At 38.7% G+C, this 21,937-nt stretch overlaps 1 protein-coding gene across 1 annotated transcript; it reads right to left on the bottom strand.

Moving 5' to 3' along the window:
* Positions 1-1,152: 1,152 nt before the first annotated feature.
* LOC130645749 (protein sprouty homolog 2-like) lies at positions 1,153-3,553 on the bottom strand. The gene is made up of 2 exons (XM_057451839.1): positions 3,294-3,553; positions 1,153-3,092 (listed from the first exon to the last, which is right to left on the bottom strand). The coding sequence occupies exon 2, from the start codon at positions 2,808-2,810 to the stop codon at positions 1,671-1,673; it is 1,140 nt and encodes a 379-aa protein (XP_057307822.1). The 5' UTR covers positions 2,811-3,092; positions 3,294-3,553; the 3' UTR covers positions 1,153-1,670.
* Between the last annotated feature and the right edge of the window lie 18,384 nt (positions 3,554-21,937).

Below are 21,937 nucleotides of genomic sequence, written 5' to 3'. Positions count from 1 at the left end.
ATTAAAAAATTACTCCGGAGCTAGCTTGAATACGGAATGGCTCTTGTGAATTATTTGCTCTCGTGAATGTTTATATGTCCTCCTACATCTCAATGTGGATGTGCAGAACACAACACTTTCTTCAAACTACTCTCCATAACTCGAAAAGATCGAGCAATAGGTGTAAAGTGTAAACAGAACAAATGAGTCTGAGCGAAATAGTGGGGAAGTAGCGTCCTCGTGCCACAAACGCTTTAAGAACAGAAATTCATAGAAAAGAGGGTGACAGCAGCTTTACCGACATATTGAATTAAAATTCAGATGTTTCCGTAGCACCATGATGGCAGTAGGTACAAACCAAAAGGAATATCTCATGGCTCATTTTATATGACTGCATTTTCCGCTAAAGCGCAAAAAAGTTTTTTGTTAGTGCGTGCGCACTTGCACAAAAATCTGTAATTTTGCTCAACACTTTTTTGTCAATGAAAAACGACATTTAGCAATGACAGCTGAGATAAAGTGTAATGCTAATAGTAAACATGGAAAAAAGTGGGGTCAACAATTAGATCTTGTATTATTCGTATTTCTCTTTTAACTGGGCTAAATACTCTTATCAGCCTAGATACTACACGTGTTCTGGGTCAGGCTGTTTAATATAAAGATTCTGTCCTAAAAGGTAGAAAATACAGTGAAACCCCCTTATGGCGCACATCATGTGCAGCAGACAGTTTATAATGAACACCTGTCATGGTGGACGCCTTTTTAAAGTTGCAACTTACTCAACACTCCTTTCAAAGTTCTAATGATGCCTGCTATAGAGGTTGAACTGTATGCATTCTTAATAGTACCGGGGAAAACTTTCTTAAAACAAAAGGGACGTAATTATTCACCAGTGTCAAAAATAGTTTTTCAATATTGCATCTGGTATCATTTTTGTTGTACAACATGTATGTTCTTTTTTTATTGTAAGCTTATCTTTTTCTTCCCTACGTTGAATTCAAGCTTAAATAAATTGTACATACATCTCTATAAGAATATAACTTATGTAAGAATAGTCCTATTTAAAACTGCTGAGACGTTATGTTTTCAAATTTACCAAATCCATCAAATGCTATTTCATTCAAAACACGGTTAGACCCGTTTTTGTAAAAAGATGCAATAAAAATGCTTAGGTGATAAGTTTTCTTCACGAATATAAATATGCAGATATCGTATGTACAAGGTTTTTTTTTTAATCTCTAGAAAAATAAAATTAGTATATATATATGACATATATAAAGTTTGTGCATTTTTTATTCTGTACATGTTTGTTCAAAAAGTGGCTGACAAATTACGTGCCATTTCCTTATTGGAAACATGATCAAAATATATTACATCCGAAAAGATTATTTTTGTGCTTGTGTGTGTGTACCAAACAGGAATTGTAATAAATCCAACTGCATTTAAAAATCGATTTATCAACCTAGTCAGTTTTTTGTCTTGGCTAACTGTATTTCCAATATCACAATTTAAAATTTTTATTTATTTGAAAAATGTTAAGCCAGCAAATAGATTTTCTCAAAAAAGGGGCACTTTTCGAACAGAAAGTTTCGCAAACGTTTTGTAAAAACTTCAACTCAAGTAGAAAAATAATAATAATAACAAAATATAAAAAGAAAACAAAAAAAAATACAAAAAATAAATAATTCCTGCTATAACTTTTGTTGATGTTGCATCTTAATTCTTTTCTTTTCCATTCTCTTTTCTTTTTTCTTTTTTTTCCTTCTTATTCGTGCATCGTGAATGCATAGGCATGACTTCAATGGTGGATAGCACAACAAAAAGGGTAAAAAACAGACCAATAAACTAATCACAGCCCACCGTGCGCAACATTTCCCGTTTGGTGTCTCACAAGAACAGGGATGATCCACTAAGCTGTCTGTGTCATCTTCGTCTTCAGCGTGGTAAACTGCAGAACGCAAACAAACAAAACAAGTGCATAATTCTATAGCATTTTCGACATGATGTCTTATTTTATGATTCCTTTTATTTTTCTTTGTTTTTTTATTCAGCAAACGGTGTTTCGAGCATTCTTGCTCACAAGAAGTAAAGTTTACGTCGACATTTTGATTACTCGTCAATCGTTGAGCGTATTTTTGAATGTCAGGCTCTTCTCTTTTGTTAAGGTACGAAGGCCTCCAGGAACTAGGAAGAGATCTAGAACGTACAGACTCAGTATCTGAATCTTTACAGTCTTCGCTGAGAGAAGTGTACCCTTCGTCTCTTGTTCTCAGGGCTTTAACTCTGTTGAAAGGACTAGAAGAATGCTCAGCGCTTGCACATCTTTCAATTTTTGGCGAAACATTAGACAGAGGTCTTAATGGTTGACTCAAGGGTCGTTTCATTAATCTAATCGACGTGCTTTTGTCATTAGTCTCAATGTTATTATTCTGGCACTTTTTGACGCTACTACTAAGCTCCTTTCTTGTTCCTCGTGGGCTATGCAAGTCTCTCCACCGTTGGAGGCGTTGCTTGTCAATATTAATCGGATATATTTGTTCACTAACGTTCACCACAATAACACGAGAGTCATTGCTAGAAGTTCTGGCAAGAGTTTGTAATTTATTCAACGATTCATTACTTGTCCCAGTTCTATACACAGTACCGTTTTCCACAGTAAGTAATGCTTTACGATTGCATCCTGAGCCGCCGGAATTATCTCTTGATCCGCTGGACGAGCTCTCCGAACGAATTTGCCGAATAATAGTTGGTTTTTCACCCGGTTCACCTGCTTTCACCCATAACAACTCTGTGTCGTCTTCATCATCACTCGTTGAACATTTTGCTTCCATCTCAACTTTTTTCTCTCTCTTAATATTTTATCTCTGCATGTTATTCATTCTTAGTGTTTGCAATTAAAACTTTTTACTTTCTTTAATTACTACAAGAACAATTTCTCTCTTGATAATAACTTCTTATATTGGCGAACACTGTCGAAGGCTAGTACAACTTTTTTTGTATTACGTCTTTCAAAACATCGATTATTCGCGTGAAATCTTCCTCATAAACGTGTGAAACGATATCTGCTTTCCAGTGTAAAATTTTTTTTCTTTCTTTTGTCTCATATATACTTGCTAAATAAATAAATAAAAAGTCATTATTATCAATGGTAGACGTTTATTATGGCAGTCGCCTGGTCTATTAACACACATTGTATTTGAAACATCTAAAATTTGCAGAAGGACCTGTACAAAAATCTTTTAAGTCGAAATACGAGTGGAACTACTATTGATAGCATTATTTCGTCAAGAAACTCATCATTAAATAGAAATTACCTCAATAATTACTTCCGAGTGTAATTTTGCAAGCCTTTCAAAACTTTGCTTCAAATATCGCAAGCATATACAAAAATATGGCTCCTCGTAACGTGTTCACTGCTTTCAAGCTCATTTTATCTCTGCAGTTTTCACTTTGACAGAACATATAATTAGCAAGTGCGATAAAATCCAAACTTCTGTCTGCGAGGTAATTACCACTAAGCTAATTACACCATTTAATTGCCCCTCATTTAAAAATTTATCTATTTGACACCATATGCAAAAACACCTACAACAAATTATACTTTTTAGGACAAAAATAAACTCCCTTTGAGATCGCAAATTCTTAAATCAACGGAGAACACCACCTTTGTTGTTTTCATTGATCTTCTGTCTCAAGTCGTTTTAAACCACAAACAGAAGGCTCGGCTTACACTGCTCGAAATTTTCCCACATAACTGATGATTTATTCCAAAGGTTTCCTAAAAACGTTTGGAAGTAATTTCCGTAGCCTTTTTGAACAAAACGTCGCATGTCTAAAAGTTATTACTCATTTCCACGTTCATTCATTGACAACAAAATAGAACGGAAAGTCAATTGCATACATTCAAAGCAACTTTTGTGTGGTTAATATAACTAAAATTTTATTTTTACATCCGTTTTAAAGTACAGTAATATTAGACGACGTATCCACTCTTTTAATGAATTGACAAAAGTTGATTTTATGGCGGAAAAAAGTGTCTGATTCCCATTTAGTCATAACTTTAAAATTTCGAAATTCAAACAAGATTTATCTTTATTTAATTGTAGCCCACATTCAAAGCACACGATCAAAAAAATTTAGAATAAATTTAAAATGTTTTCAAAAACAAACACTCGCCTTCATTAGTAGAAGTTTTATTACTTGCAGCCATCTTCTGGCTGAAGTGCTCCAGCACAAGTGCTCTATTTATAATTCACAACATTGCGATTGGAAAACAAAACAACATAACGTCAACACAAGCAATGCAATACCTATCTCACTGACTTTCCTGACTCTTCGTTATGCACAGAGCTTTACGCGGATATATTCAATATAAGGATCATTCGATTTTAAAATGCTTTCTCCACGACAACAAAATAAGCTAGGTCAAGTAAAGTGCGCTTACAGTTGCCCTTAACGACCTTTTTTTACGTCGCCGGCATTAAAAAAAGCCATTTAAAAAACGCCAAGTATTTACTTCCACAGTTGCATTTAAATATTCCAAATTCTTAATTTTCTTTCTCTCCCATTGACTTGCGGCTTGTTTGCTATTAAGAATTTCTTTCAAAGATATCACACGTGGGCAAACGATTTATGATAGAAAAAAAATCTCCGTTATGTCCATTCATTCTAAAAAATGGCTACAATTTCGAATTACGATAAATCGAATTTTGCTAAATATGTAATAAAGAATAGTCTCACTCCTCCAAACTTATTAGTTTGTTCAAAACTTCTATTTTTTCAACGAAGATAAGGGTTTTATCTTAGAGGAAGTTCTGGCATTCGTTCCATTCTGTAAATTATACGTTTCTTTGACAAGCACATCCGTTTCATAATGAAAGCGGTTTCTTGTTCGACGTTATCTTATTATGATAAACCAGGGGGTCATCCACAAAAAATAGTGGACATAAAAACGCTCAATAAATATTTAGTTGACTTACTATAACTTAAAACAGAGAAAAATATTTTTTTTCAGAATATAAAGCAATGTATAATACTACTTTTAATTTTATTTCTTGTTTATTTTACCTAAAATTTACTTGCAAACGTTAAACTCAATATTTTTATAGCCTCGTTTTTTAAAAATATTCATTGTTGTTGTTGTTGTAATTATAAGCCTTGAGTGCATTATGTCGCTATGGCAACAAGATATAAACGGCTAAACAGTCAGTTTTTTATGCAATATCTCTCCTCTGCTAGAAAAATTTTTTTTAGAGGTTGTTAAAACTATAATCTCTCTTATCGCTTGTTACTGCGCCGTTGTGTTTACAAATACCAAACAGTACATCAGCAGACGCGTACATGACGCCGTTAATTTTATTATTCTTGTATTATTAATTTTTAAATTTAACTAATTCTGATAATTGATTTTATTTATGCTGCTTTAAACAGAGTGCTTCTTCGACACTTGGGGAGGGGGCCGTTCGAGGAGGACACTTAAAGCCGGAGCAAGTTAGTCCAACATTTCATCTAACATTCTTTCTGTATGTTGGATTAAGATTTAAAAATTTTGGTTTGCACAACGCTTATCAAACATTTCATCAAACATTCAAATGTTCATTCATTCATAATTTCAAAATGGCGGAAGCATTTGCAACTCTTGTCGCGCGTTAAAACGAGCTTATAGACTAAGACGACGAAGAAATCCACCAATCGAAAAACAAAAAGACGGGTTGATAAAGAAAAATAAAAGACTATTTTGATAATATTATTAAAGAGCGAAATGCAAAAGGATAGACTAGGATTCAGAGATATGTTTTGGATGGAAGTGATGGAATCCAATTTTGTGTATTCTTTGTCAGAAACGTCTTGCAAACACGTTCTTTTCCAAAAATATCAATAATGTTATCCCTTAAACTTTTTCATGAAAAGTTGGATCAAATGTTAGAACTGTTTGGTCCGGCCTTTATGGTCTAAAGATTCCGGGACAACACAATTCACGGAAAAATTTCATTTTTGATTTGCAACGAGTCTGATGAAGAATTATTTTTTGTAAAGAAAATTAAACTGCAATGGAGTCCTGTGTCGTTTTTATTATCTTCACTTGTTAAAAAGTTTATTGAAAATAACCGTTATGAAACTTTGTATAAACACATATCTACATAATTTCTGCACTTGTTACTTTTATAGTGATACAACTAAACAAAAACTTATAAATCAATTTTGCTAAACGGTTGTCCTCATTTCTGCCTTGGAAAAAGAGCGACCTCGGCCTAAACATGACGTAATTTTAAGGCGTCAAAAATATAATAGGCTAAATCAAAAGTCGTTTCTTTAGAGACTCCCTCCAAAAAATTGACACGTAAACATTTTTTTGCTAAATCATATCCCCAGTTACTTGCACAGATTTTTTCACCCTTTTTCAAATCAAAAATTTGGAACTCACTAAACTATTCGTTAAACAAAAATTTTTTAATTAGTAACGAACGCCAGGGCCACGTCAGGCGGAATTAATTTTAGCATGTCAACTTAGAAAAGATAGCAATGAAAACGAAAGTCGAGAAAATATTGACTTAACCTTGCTGACTTCTTCAAAAAGAACTAAAGTTAGCATTATTATTTTCGCCAGAAATCTGTTAATTTGCCCTTTATTTGGTTATTATTTGATCGATTATTTAATCCGAATGTCTTTATAAAAACATTCGAATGCCAGATCAAGACCTTTTCCAACTCATGTTCATTATTTTAGTTTATTTCTTAAGTAAATGTGACAATTTTTTGCCTAATGAAATATGTTCTTTAATGTTTTGCTTTTTTTTAAAATTTTGACCTTAAGACCTATTATTACATTTCTATGCCATGACTCAAAAAAGATGGAAAAGAAATGAAGTTCAACAACTACAACTTAGTACGACACGGTTTATAAACCAGGTTAGCTATAAAGCTAATATTGTTCATTCGTGTAGAAATGCCCAATTTAATAAAATTAATTCTTTCATCGAATAAAAAAAGATTACTCGTGCACAACTTCACCACGCCCCTGGAAGAGATATTTTTTGCAGATATAAGATTTTCTTATCACAAACTTGATAAGCTTGTCTCGCCCATTCAGTGTTAAAAGGAGGAAGAATATACGTGTGTGAACATCCTTTTTTATTCATAACAATCTTGTTTTTAGGGGATGGTCGTTGTATTCTCCTCCCCAGAGCTCTTTGGATAAACGTCACGTTTTAGCATTGCGTCTGTCGTCGAGAACTTTAAAATGAACCTCAACGTTTATCTCACAGATCTATTATGACGAAAATTTGTACGCTGCCATGTCAACTGCTTTTTTACCTTTCATTGAAAGACACTAATTAACTTTATTTACCTTTTTTACCCCCGGATTATTATTTCATTTAATAGTCATTGTAACTATCCAAGTATTATTAAACTTCCGGAGAATTGTCAAGAGAGTGAAATAAACATCAACCGGTACAAGTATGTGTTGTATATATTACCCCCGGAAGGATAATATATTACGGAGCGACGATTGACGGTTCAGTTGTTCTATTTTCTGTTATTTATAAATATTGTGTTTCTAAAATACTACATACAAGAATTATTATAACATTTTGACGAGCCTTATTATTGTTTATACGAAATAATGCTTCCTATCGGTTCGTATGGTGTTACATCATTTCGAATGCGCACTTCTCCACGCGTGATTTATTGTACCAATGAACGATGCTAATCGGATGAAATTTTGTCGGATAAAAGTGCATCCTCGTTCCCAGTGTTCGTTGCCTTATCATTTTAGGAACAAGGGTGATGAAAATTAATAATCTTTACAACATTATCTAGCCAACAAAAATTTTAGTTTGTTTAATGAGACGAGCGTATATTTATTTTATAAAAACTGATGTTAATTATGCTCGACGAATAACACCGTCAACAGGAAATTCAGTCCGACATATCGTTCCAATTTCATAGATTTCAGAAGTGCCTCGACGAAAAAACGCTTGCAGATAAGAAACACGGGACCATGATGGCTACTACGGGGTCAGTATGTATACTCGGGGACTATGGCTTAAAATTTAAAAATAATACCTATACGTTTTTCTCAACAACGACAACGGCGACCGACACGACAATAGCTACTAAAAACCATAACAACAACCTACGTAGCTCTTACTTGTATCGTTTGTAAAGGCCGGTTGCCATACAACTGTATTTTGCGCCCAGTCGTAAAAAGCGCCGTGACTTTTGATCTACGCATGCGCATTATCAGAGTAATGCTGCTGAGCTCGCGCTTTTGCATGCGCTGGGGCGATTTAAAAAAAGTTGAACAGGCTCTACTTTTTGCGAGCTACATTGTGCGCTTCAGCTTAACAGCCAATCAAAAGGTAGCAATCTACACGAATTACGAAAGAATTTTTAATTAGATCATTTCAATATGGCTAGCAACATCTCGTTTCTGTGTTAAATTTTTGTCAAAGCCAAATGAATATAGAGAATCAGAATATATATCAATCAAGTGAAGTAGATGAAAAACAAAATAACCTTAATGAGTCTGTGGAGGCACAAAGAAACAACATTGTAAACAAACTTAAAAAGACTACTCGTGATATGACGACATTAAATCCATAAGCAAAACGTTGTATAGTCCTTTGATTCTTCTTTCTATGGAAAGTCGTCTCATCCACATGTTTTTCTTACGTATTTTCAACGTTGTTTATTTCTACGCCATAAAAATATAGGTATGACTACTCTCAAATTTTGCAGCAACAAATATCGTCTGTTTACATCAGCCATGTTTTGCAAAAAACACGTGAGCAAAAATCGCTAAATGGAAATAGTTCGGTGTATGTGATAAAAGTCGCGGCGCATTATACGACTGGGCGCAAAATGTAGCGGCATGAAAACCGGCCATAATGCGAAGAAGAGTATAGTTAACAATCTTCCTTGTCATGGTAACTGGAAAAATAACCAATCAACTCACTCGAGGTACTCCTTTAGAATGAAAGAGGAAAAACGCATGTTGGTGCAAAGAGAAAAATTGGCACTGCTAATATCCATATAAAAGGATCGAGAATAATAAAAATAGTGCAAATACTCTTACTAAATATTTTGCTGTTCCCGTAAATAGTTTGTTTGAAAAACATGTTTAGAATGTTTGAAAAAAAAATTTTAACATTAGTAGGCTCAGTTAAAACAAACTTATGTCGCTTCTTTCTCACCCTAATCCAAAGTTTTTACTGCCATTAACCAGAGTATTTAAAAAAAGCAAGCATTTTACATAATCGTTCGTCTGGCATGGCTTGCTATCTATGCGATATAAATACATACAATATATACATTTTGTTGCAGCGGACCGCACATTCACTGATAACTGATATTCAAGTACTTGGAGGCATGGAAAAACGAGTTAATTTTCAGAAAGGGCCAAACCAAACCATTTTTCGAATTTTTGACTTTGGGTAAATGATACTTCTTCGTCTCGCCGTCTTTAAAAGCGAAAAAGCGCCCACCTCTCCCTCCCACCATCCTGGAAACGAGATTGGAACTTAACCTAAAAGTTAAGTACATATAAATCTGTTAGTTGTCATCTCGTTTCAAAGAAGGCAAGTATTGTTTTTTTTAATTTTTTTGGTAATTTGCACCTCCTTAGATCATCTTATTCAGTTTTGCGCATACTGAGCTATCCTGGAGAGACAGCTTATAATTTTTAGAAATAAAGAAAAAAAATATTGACACATTGGATTTGCAAATCTTTAAACCCGCTAAAACATGAAAATTTTGAGAAGCACCCGCCTCAAACTTTTCTCTTTGACTCTTAGCGCTTCTCTGTGGGAAGACAACATTAAGAAATGCTATGACCATGTATATGTTATAATGTTTCATAAAAGGAAAGTAAAAACGCATAGCTTATGACGAAGAGTTCTATTATTCACGTACGTCTTATAACTTAGACGAGAACATAAAAAACACTGACATAAATAAAAGAAAATTGAAATAAGAATTTGTTCCAATGTGTGCAAAATAAATATGAAGATTAAACTCAAATCATTAAACCAATTTTTCGTATGTGTTAAGTACATTCTTCTAGACCACGAACAGCATCAGGAACCATTCATTCAAAATATGAATTCATAATACATCTCTCAAAAGCGTACCCCATTCATCCACCCTTCACAGGGCTCAAACTGATAACAGGGTCGATAGATTATGCAATGTAGCGGGTAAAAATTTTATAAAGAAAAATGACTGAAAATCAGTTCCATCAAAAATGACCCAACATTAAATCTAGAAAGCATCGAGGCAGTGCATTAAACGAGACACAGTTACGTTCTGGTTTTTCTGCTAAAAATACAAGTTGAATAACTTTTCATAATGGTAGCTTAAAACCATAATATACACGATAAAAGGCGTAAATTAGCGCTTGAGTGTATAGCAAATTTCTTTGCGATTTACCAACCATTTTACGGCTGTTAAATGTTTTGAGGAAAAATTGATCGTGCTTCTGAGTTGTTATTACTAGTAGAAAAGAATATTTCTTTGTGGTGCGGTTTCATCATTTACTATTATACGTATTCCCGTCTCCGAGGTTGTTTGACACCTTAACTTATTCAAAAAGGCAAAAAAGCATGGGAAAAAGGTTGCATTATACGAAAGTTATAGGCACAAATGAAAATTTTTCATCTATCAACATGTATCTCCCCCCCCCCCTAAATTAGCCAAAACGCATTACCTGCAGAAGTCATACTCGACCCCAGAACTCTCAGGTTTTAACTCAAACAGCTCAGGGGACGAGAATGGTCTTTTTGACATTAAGCATAGTCCCAAAAATGCGATAATCTCTTATACGCTAGGCAGCTATGACTTCAAACTGTCCCTTCCGAGAACCCGAAAAGAAAAGTGCCGGAATTCTTAACAACTATACACACGGTTATAAATTTCGTGTACTCTTTACGTAATTGACATTTCGCCTGTCATTTACGCAGACAGGCACACAGACAAACAAAAGACTGAAATGAGTACATCCCAGTCACGAAAAGTATAAAGCACGTCTCGTCATAGGGAAACTTTTTGAAATTAAAAATTTCGTCGTTTCGTCACTGCATAGTCAGAAGTTAGAACAAAAAGATTACCGCTGTTTGTAGTGTTATTTCAAATGCGGAAAAAGTTTATACATACCCGATAATGAATAATAATATCACAGACAAGCGGATAAAATATTACAATTGCAATCACTGAAATCTAATTTAGCGGATGTAAACATATCGCATTGTTTACAAGATTTCATCAAAAGCAGGAAAATACAGAGTCGGCTCTTAATTTTACTTTATCTTTTAATTTCAAATTAAAGAAATTAAGTTTAACAAAAAGGAAGGAAATATTATGCATCTTGCCAAAAATGACATGTATACAACCTTTGTCAGAGAAATGTCGTTTTTTCTTTGATGCAGTTTTTCCTGTTCAAGTTGTACGTTTTCGTCAGATATTAAATGAAACTCGTTTTACATCAGAAATTTAAATTGTTTGTATTCGAAGTAGCCTGGAGACCCAGCATAATTTTTCTTTATATCGAGGAATTGGAAAATAGAAAAAATCACGCTAGTTCGCAAATGGTGACCGCGCTTTCTGATTGGCAAGTTCTATTGTTTAAGCTCGGCTAAGTTAATAATTGTTCTATTCGGGATGAGATAATACTTAAATTTTCATGGAAAAGCATAAAAGATTTTGGCCCGGCGCCGAGTTGAAATTTTATATCGGGCAGAAACCCCCCTGAGCTGTCGTATGAGAAAAACTGCATTTTGATATCATCGAAGAAAGCTCAATTAACAAAGCTATATTTGAAGCAAAAAAACCTCGTATTGTTTATGTTAGACTATTAGCCCAAATGTTTATACAGGATAAAGCCACTTCAGTGTTGAAAATATTGTTATTAACGCGGGTCCTGCGTTCCGAATATATGCATTAAGTATACACTGGCATATGCCTACCCAATGTCCCTCACATGGAATGGGTTGACCCGCAGCTGTGGTAAAGACACTTGCTAAACATGCCCTCGCTGTGGACTGAACCAAGGACTTTGTGAGTACGAAACAAACTCCAAAACCACAAGGCCACGCGCAGAGATAGAGAAATGTTCCTTCTGGCGCAACGCACATCTGGCGCACGCGCACGCCCACGAAAAAGTCCCTAATAGGCAGCGTCCGGCCTTCAGCACAATCCCCTAGTATTCACCGCATAGCCAAGACCTAGTCCCTAATATTCATTACTTTGATAACGTCATCAAAAGTATATTAAAAGATCCGAAAATTTCTAGCGCAATTTCCCATAATATTCTACGTGCATAAGGGGGAATTTCCCTACTCTTTTTTGTATGATAAAAAATTTTCCCTAATCGCAATAAAGACATGCTAGGTCGAGCAGAACGAAATCTTCTGACAAAACAAAAAATACTATATAATAAAGAGAAATGAATTCATACACAGTCAAACAATTACGCGATATTGCAAAAACCCGTGGACTTACAGGGTATTATAACCTACGCAATGCTGAATTGGCTGCCCTATTGGAGGCCATTAACCATACTACCAACGCCCGAGGCTATGGACATTTTTGAGAACGAAGAGCTGTCAAAAAATCGATCGTGAAAACCAAGATGCGGGGATGGTACAACTGGCTAGTTGATGCTGTCCTCAAACCTATAAAGGAGGGAGTCAAGAGGATCTATGCGGCCTTCAAACGTACTGTTATGGGGCTATATAACGGGGCAGCCAACACAAGACCCACACCACATCATGAAGTGGAAAAAGGGGCCGACGAGGACTACCTTGAAGACATCGAAAATTTATATGAACAGCCAGGACAGGATTTTACACCCCAGGAATATAAGCATGCTCTCCACAGGACCTTCCAAAGTTTCCGAATTCCCGGTATGGGAAGTGTCAACGTTGACGGATATATCGGGATGGTGCGACCAAACGTGAAAACCTTGGTTGGGGACCAGGTGGAAGATATGGGGTCCACAAAGATACAGTTATCCCTGTGGATTATGTGGAAGAAACCGTCAAATATAGAGGGGGCCAACGATGAGTACATCGAGGTGAAGAAGGTGTTCCACAGCAATATGGCCTCGGTATTCCAGGGTAACGATGTGGATGACGTGCTTGATAGGATGTTTGCCCAGGTTAAAACACATGTGGAAAATCCAGCGTTACCCCAAAGTGGCTTCAAAATCTCTCAAATACTATACCTCGACGTGAACTTTCACAAATTGAGACTAACAAGAGGCTCATCGTACATCGAACTACCCAAATGAGTAGCATCCAAAAAGGCCGTCATTAATCCAAAAAACGATGATGAGGAGTGTTTCAAGTGGGCCATTATAGCATCACTGCATCACGAGGAGATTGAAAAAGACGCACAAAGGATCGATAAGCTGAAACCCTACGTAGGCCTTTATAACTGGGATGGTATAGAGTTCCCAACAAGTATCAAATCCATATACAAATTCGAGGCGAATAACCCCGACATTGCGTAAACGTCCTCTATATAGCGGGAAAGAGGATCAATATACTACGTCGATCGGTACATAACGGGCGTACCAAGGTGGTGACCCTACTGCACATCGCTGATGATAAAAAGACCCACTATACGGCAGTCAAAAGTCTGTCGAGGCAAGGAGACTTTGAAGAACAGGAACGCAATGCACTTCTGCCCGAATTGTTTGCATGGTTTTCCCACAATTGAATCGAGGGAGGGACAAGCATTATAGATATTGCATCGATCATGAGGCAGTCAAGATCACAATGCCAACAGAGGCTGAAAAATGCAATTCAATGTACCCTTTGCCATCTATGCGGATTTCGAGAGCCTGCTAGTATCGGTAGAGAATGCAAGGGACACCAAGACGAAAAGGCTAAGCAAGCACGTACCGTGTATCCTGTTCATCCGGGAATTAGGGGAAGAATACGACACCCAGGTCATTGGTTGCATCGCCGAAAATGTTGAAAAATATATAAGTTTCAACGTGAAAATCAAGGTACCCCTTGGAGGTATGGGATATGGTGATGGGGAAAAGTACAAGACAATAGAGATTAGGTTCATCGATTCATTTCGACTCATGCCCTCAAGCCTGGATAAGTTGGCATGCAACCTCATTGGTACGAACGCTGCAGATATGAAATGTAAGCAGTGTGCAGATACATGCCTAGAATTTCAGGACATAGACGCCAAATATATCGCAAGATTTTGGTGTAAAAATTGTGAATCGACGAGTACCACCAAGCAGCTTAATCTAGATCGGGTAAAGGCAAACGTACCGTCAATGGCAAATTTCATCGACAAAGATGATACCTTCAGGCTGATGCTTCGAAAAGGCGTGTATCCGTTTGCATACATGGATGGATGGCAGCGATTTGAGGAGTCGGAGCTACCTCCCAAGAAGGCCTTTTACAGAAAGCTGAATATGAAGGGCATAAGTGACAGGGACAAGCATATGCAAAAGAGGTATGGAATGCCATTACCCCAGAGGGTGATAACGTCATCATGGGAGACTATCATGACATCTACCTGACTATAAACGTACTGCTATTGGCCGACGTCTTCGAGACATTTCGAGGCGCCTGCCAAGGCCAATAACAAGTATATGGGGGACCAGTATAACCGGAATGAGGAGTCCTCCTTCCTGCAGTACCTCGATGCGAACAACCTATACGGATGGACTATGAGGCAGGATCTCCCAACAGGTGGTTTCAAATGGGTATCAAACGTCGAGGCATTTACTGAAAGGCGGATCGGGAAGCTCGTTAGGGACAATAGGCATGGGTACATTTTAGAGGTAGATATCGATTACCCGGAGGGACCACTGCCGTTTCTACCCAACCACACGATGGTCCATAGGGTTGAGGAACTGGTACCGAATTTGGAGAATATGCGCAGATAGGTGGTGCATATAAGAACCCTTCACGAGGCTTTAAAACATGGGCTTGAATTGAAGAAAGTGCACAGGGTGATCCGGTTCAACCAAAAGGCATGGTTGAGGGGCTACATTGATCACAATACGAGGCTGAGAACGCCTGCCAAGAACGAGTTCGAAAAAGCCTTCTAAAAGCTTATGAATTTAAGCGTATTTGGCAAGCCCATGGAGAACATTAGAAACCACCGCAATATTTAGATGGTTACCAACGAGGATAAGTATACAAAACTCGTAATGAAGCTAAATTTCAAGGGTGAAAGCAGGTTCAGCAAAAACCTGGTAAGCGTTGAGACGGGCAAGATGAATAAGCCCGTATACATTGGCCAGGCTATATTGGATATGTCGAAATTAGTCATGTGCGAGTTTCACTACGATTTCATGCAACCTAAGTACCGTAGCAAATTGCAACTCTGCTACATGGACACAGACAGTTTTGTGTACCATATACGAACGGAGGACTTCTACAGGGATATCAGGGACGATGTTGAAACACGCTTTGACACAAGTGCGTATAGCAAGGATGATAGAAGGCCCCACTTTCCTGTGGGGAAAAACAAGATGGTAGGCTTGATGAAGGACGAATTAGGCGGTAAAATCACGACTGAATTCGTCACCCTGAGGGTCAAACTCTATGCTTACAAGAGCCTCACAAAGGAGGGCGGTGATCGAAAAGCGAAGGGTGTGAAAAAATGCGTAACCAAAAAATCCATTACCTTTTGATGATTATTGGCGGTGTCTGGAAGAGGGCGTAGATATCTACAAATCCAGGCACTCATTCAAAACAAGGGCCACAAGGTATACACGCAAGAGGTAGAGATAGGAAAATGCCGATCCTAGGACAGCGATTAATATATTCTGTACCACTCCACGTCAATTTATAGATCATCCACGTCAAATCAACGATAGAAGAGTCCATAAAATCCATGTGCACTTTACCACTTTACGTTAAATAAGCGGGCATGCTCTATAATATCTGTCCAAAACCCCCCTCCCCAGCCGTGTCCCCCAATCCCCACCGTGTCCCATGGGTCCCTCCCCACCCTCATCTGTCGTGCCCCCCAATTATAGTGATAGGTGTCTATCTTTACCAGAAACAGGTAAAGATGATTTCTAGATTCTATCGAAAAGCATACCATATGCTAAATGCCGCGGTAAAAGATAAAATCAGAGCAATCTTCTCATCCTCATGAGTACTACCCCCGGTATCACCGGTAGCACCAGTAGCGCCGACATCGCCACCGCCGGTAGCACCGGTAATGTGTTTATCCACATGTTTCACGATGGTGTGTTTATCGGGATGATCAGGATGGGTATCGGGATGAGTATCGGGATGGACGGGCGCTACGGATTTATGTGATTCATTAACCTTTCGATTAATACCAATGTTAAGATCCTCACCGGATATCAAAATCTTGTTGTTGTAACCCACCACGCCGGTCTTAATTCTGAGATTCATGTCGCTGGGTATCATATAAATACCCCTCCCGACGGAATAATCAACTTTCGATGATGCGTAGTTTAGAGTATCCTGATAACGCTTAATGTCCTCCTGAATATCGACCCTACGGTTAACAATATCCTCAAGGTTATTCATAAAAACTTTTTGGGCGGTCAGAGCACTTGAATCATTACCGAGGATGGATGAGCGCGCCGAGGCCTGAGAACTAAGAACAAGATAGGCATAGGCCCTAACACTGCTCGAGATCTTCACAAGGCCCGTTTTTGTAAATCCATCGGATTTTTCCACAATCCACCGCGTCATGGAGTCGTTTGTGAAATAACTTAACCCCGGAGTTGGATATTCTTTACGTCTTTTTTGATATGAGCTGAAAAAGTTCTGACCCCTGTATTTCATGGGGTTGGGATCAACCCCATAATCGCCGCAGATTTTTAGAAACTCCTCATTTGAATAGGGATTGTCGTATCGGTTGAAGCTATCCTCAAAGGGCAGAGGTATCTGCAAGCGCTTAATGATTCGTCTAATGTGATAATACACATGAAAGCGATATATCGACCTGACCATGGATCTACCATCCTTCAGGTGTTCGGAGCTGACTCCGCAGGCACTTGAAGCGCACCAGGTGGCGAAATTGAGCTGGGTTTGCCACAGTCTAAAAGGTTGCTCATTCCACACGTTCATACGTTGCGCGTTTTCACCAAGTTCATAATTGGTAAAAATATTAGGAAAGGAAGCGGGGAAGGATCCGCTTTCAGACACAATAATGGCCTGTTTGTACAGATCCCTGGCACCCAATATTTGAAGATACGTCCCTCCATTCGGCTTATATGTCGCGTTCGGGTTATATTTGAAAATGTCATCCATTCTTTGATTTAAATATATTCACAATCTCTAATATAATAATGTATATTACAATAAAAGACGTAAATAGCGAGAAGAAAATCTATCTGCATCGTCCGATCGACAACTCGCATGGCACGAAGGAGGTTGCGATCGTGGAGGTGTTTTCAGACAATATCGTATATATAACTTTAGATAAAATAGATATACTCCCGACGGATGGAAATACCCAGATTAGCTTACCAAAGGGTCAGCAGTACACCGCGAGGGATTTGAATTCGATAGTGGGAGGTGATGTGAAATCGTCGCCCCTAAGCAGAAACCCTAAATTGGCGAAAATAATGAAGCTACATGGCATAACGGAGCTATATTTTCACCTTGATGAATTGGATAATTCATCAAATCTTGAAGATGGTGAATACAGCAGCACGCTGATGACACACCATATATCTGAGCATGGTGATGATTTTACGCATGTTGAACCTAAAAACCCGCAATATAAGAAACTAAAGAACGGTTTGCTTCAATCACTAACCTTGAGAGTCACTAGTCAGGAGGATAAGGTGCTATGGGGAGGTATGAATAAAACAGTTACACTGCACATAAGGGACGCGGCGGATACATATAGCCGACATTAACCGAATTAAAGTAAAATAAAATAAAAGTAATATGGAATAGCATGGAATACGGGAAAAAGTTAAACCCAGAGCGTTCACTTAGAATCGCGCACGGTGTGAAGGGAACGCATCAAAAAGTAATTGTCACTCACAACCCAAGTGAGATTGATCAGAACCAGCTACTCCTGATTAGGTTCCCCAATCTAGGTAAGGATGATGTCATTGTTCCGGGTACTTCGAAACTAAGTTTCGACATTAATCTCGATTCGAAAGTCGACACCAAGAGAACATTGGTCTCCAACATCCGGAGGGCGATTGTTAAAAAGCTGGCTATCAAGTTCGAGGGTACCGAGATTCTGAGCATTGATGACTTTGATATCTTCGGATGCTACAGAGATTTATGGCTGACAAAGAATGAGAAGGGGAACTCGGTCAGACAAGGTATCATATCCAGCGATGGGTGCACGGAAAATTGTATGAAGCTGAGAGTGGAAGCCTCGGACAAGGACGCGTCAGAGGTCGCGGACAAAGCAATCCATGACGCATATGGCAATAAGTTCACCATACCACTAGACTTTGAAATGCTGGATAGCACGATCCCATATTATCAGGCCGGACTTGGTAATAGACTGTCTTATGAGATAACATTCAACAATTATGACAGGGTGGTGCTATCAACACCGGCAAAACCCTCGGGAGCCTCCGCGGCACCATCGCCAGACGCTAAATACAAAATCTCCAACATATCTCTAGAATATGAGATTGTGACACAACCCACACTCGCCAGATTCATCTCAAATGAATACCAAAACATGGCCGTGCTCTATGACAGATTCTTGAGACATAGACAAATTAGGGTGGATAAGTCAGACACAACGTGGAATTGGTCATTCAATACACCATGCAAGTCCCTGAAGGGTATATTGGTTCTGTTTGAGGAAGAGAAAGCTTACAAACGAGATACAGGTAGGTTCTACAATCCTAAGATCAAAAAGGTATCCGCCATAGTTGAGGGTAAGCCCAACCAACTTTTCGCTCAAGGGATGCAACCGTTTGAGCATTATGTTGAAATTTGCAAGTATTTTGCGGAGGGCAAGCAAAGGGATGGTAATGCAGGTGAAATACAAAAATCATCTGCAACTACATGATGTGAAGGTCGCGGACTACCTGACCACGAAATACGCCCTATGGGTGGATTTCAGAACCATAGATGAAAACTCACTGCACAGTACCGGACGACGGATTGAAAATGCGAGCGAGGGCATCACACTGCAAATTGAAAAGGCGGCCGAAACGGGATTCTTAAACGCCTACATATATCTAATCATGGATGCCCAATTAAATATTCAAAACGGTGAAATTATGGATGTACTATATTAAGATGGACTACATGAAAGATCCTCACACTGCACTATTCGTGGGTCCCACGGGCTGTGGAAAATCCCAACGTGTTGTAAAATTGCTGGAGAGTGTGTACTGCAACCACTTTGATTTCATTGTGATTATATGTCCAACATTAAGATGGAACAAGACATATATGGGGAGTAAATGGTTCTGGAGGGATAAATATGTGATTCTAATTGAGCCCATGGGCATGTTGTACGAATGGATTCAAAAGCTGACGGATTTATACGCCGGATACAAAACGTTATTCCTGATCGACGACATCATCGCGGATGAGAAACTTGACAAAAAGAGGCAACCGCTTCTGGAGCTGGCCATCAGCGGTCGACATCGAAACCACTCCATGTGGCTACTCACGCAATCATACACCGCGATACCGAAGAACTTACGAAGGCAGGCAAAAATGTTATATGTGTGGTATCCGAAGGACAGGGATGATCTCGCAACCATCCACAAAGAGAATGATGTCATTGAATTGTCGGAGATCCAGAAGGTCAAGGAAAGGCTGAAAGATGGCAAATATACACATTTAGTCATGAGGATGGAATCCCCACGAACCCACGTGATTTGCTAGAATGGGCATTTTTTGTTACAAGACTCTTGTAACAAATCTATAGGAAAACTACAGTATAGTACTACAGTACCATGATAGAATATATAAATTTCATATTACTGGTGACAGCCGTGGCGCTATTGCTGGTATTGGTTAGTTTTTGCCTTTTTTGTATTAAAAAATACCTATCGCTATTGAAAATGGCTGAAACGGCAATTGACAACCTAATTTTTATTGATGAGCGGGATGAACAGGATGATGGGAAGAGACAGAAATTGCTCGAGTGCGTGCTGACCGGAAATAGCATCCTGTATCTGGGGAAGATGTATACGGAGGCGGGGATCCAGAAGCTCGGGAATGGTGAGGTGGATAAACTTTTCGCCATATACGAGGCTAAACTGTCCGGTCAAATGGTAAAGTCTCTGGGAGAGTCAATAATCCACATGTACTCCCTGGGTGCCTGTGCAGCTCTGGGTATAAAAAATCAAAAGGCTCTGAGTGATGACCTGGAGAATGATCCGTTCCTAAACTCAGCACTCCAAAGGTTCACATGTGATCTATATTATAAGTTTGGATCACTACTATCACCAATCAGCGTGGGTTTAATAACAGGTAGGCATTATATCGCAGGAAAAAATTTAAACAATATCGATACGGATACTAAAGATGTCGGATACTCCAGTTCAGGTGACAACGAAGAACCCTAAAAAGGTTGAGGCTGGTAAGAGGGTGGCCGAATACAACCGCAAACAGAGGGAAGACTATAAAAGACTGCTCCTGGCACAGGCGGAGGCGCAATCGAAGACGGAATCGGCACCTCAGACACGGTCGGAGACACAGTCGGAGACACCAACCCAGCCGACACCTCAGACACTGTTGGAGGATCCTAAGGATATTGTAATTGAGGATTCCGCGACAGATGGTCCCAAAGGTGGGGTTAACAACTACGCAATAATGGGCGGTGGTGTGATATTCATGGTAATAATTGGAGCGTTGGTGGTGATGAGGAACAACACCTCGCAGAGTAAGGTGAAGGATCCCCCACCGAGAGCTCCATCGGACGCTAGAAAAACTAGGAGTAAACTTGAAATGGAATAAAGGGATAATATCGCGATATTATAATCTCGAAGTATATAAACATGGATAAGAAAAGTATAGTCAACGATATTTATAAGGCATCGGTCGCATGCGTTTTCGCTGTAGGCTATTCAATGCTCGGGAAAAAGGTATTAAAAATGACGCCACCCTCAATTCAGAAGTTTGACCTGGAAGATACCGGAAAGCTTGTAGCCATAGTCGCCGCAAGTGAAATGTCAAGAGAATATCTGGTTAAGCAAAAAATTATACCTGAAACTATAAATATATAATGTTGCGAATACTGGAATGGTTGGTATGGGTTTTATGCCAACGCAAGAAAGTTGAGAGGATTTTACCCAAGGTGGAATACATCGATACCGAGGTCATGGACGACTCTGATGTCATGGACTCCGAAGCTATCGCATTAAAATAACGCCACTATATTATACCGGATTATATAAACATGGCTTCAATTGCAATGATGTTGGGAGGTGCCTTCGCGAACGCTCTGGCCTTCACCGGATCAAACTACCTCTTTTCAAGTTTATCAAAGGATAGGATAGATAAGGAACGGAAGCGGCATGATCTAGCCATAGAACAACTGCAGAAGGCTCAGGTTATATGGCAACGTAAAAGACAGGAGAGGGTTGACTTTATCAATAAGCAGCTCAGACTTGAGAAGAAGGCCGAGGGTAAATTCACGGAGCTGGATGACGCGATGCGGGAATATAAAAAAGTATTTGGAGGATCACCTCTCACGGATATTCCGCGCAGGCCCGTATTGAGCGACTTTTATACACCCAGCAATGGTCAGCATGAGAGGGAATTGGCATTTATCGCGCTAAGCATGATCGGCGTCGGAGGTGCCGTGTGGTATTTCGAAAAATAGTACCATGCCGCGGGTGTTATGTTACATGACACATGTAACATATATTCCAGATTCCGCTAACGCTTTGTTACCATGTAGGTGTATATCAGACCTCCGATTCCGACTATCAAAGCCCACAGGTTTTGACTCAACCAACCGACCGCTTCCTTTGCTCTATTTAGGATCCACGATA

The sequence above is a fragment of the Hydractinia symbiolongicarpus genome, chromosome 5 (assembly GCF_029227915.1).
Source record: "Hydractinia symbiolongicarpus strain clone_291-10 chromosome 5, HSymV2.1, whole genome shotgun sequence".
Taxonomy (NCBI): domain Eukaryota; kingdom Metazoa; phylum Cnidaria; class Hydrozoa; order Anthoathecata; family Hydractiniidae; genus Hydractinia; species Hydractinia symbiolongicarpus.
The sequence above is the reverse complement of the archived record's forward strand: the minus strand, read 5'-3'. Positions and strand labels throughout refer to the sequence as shown.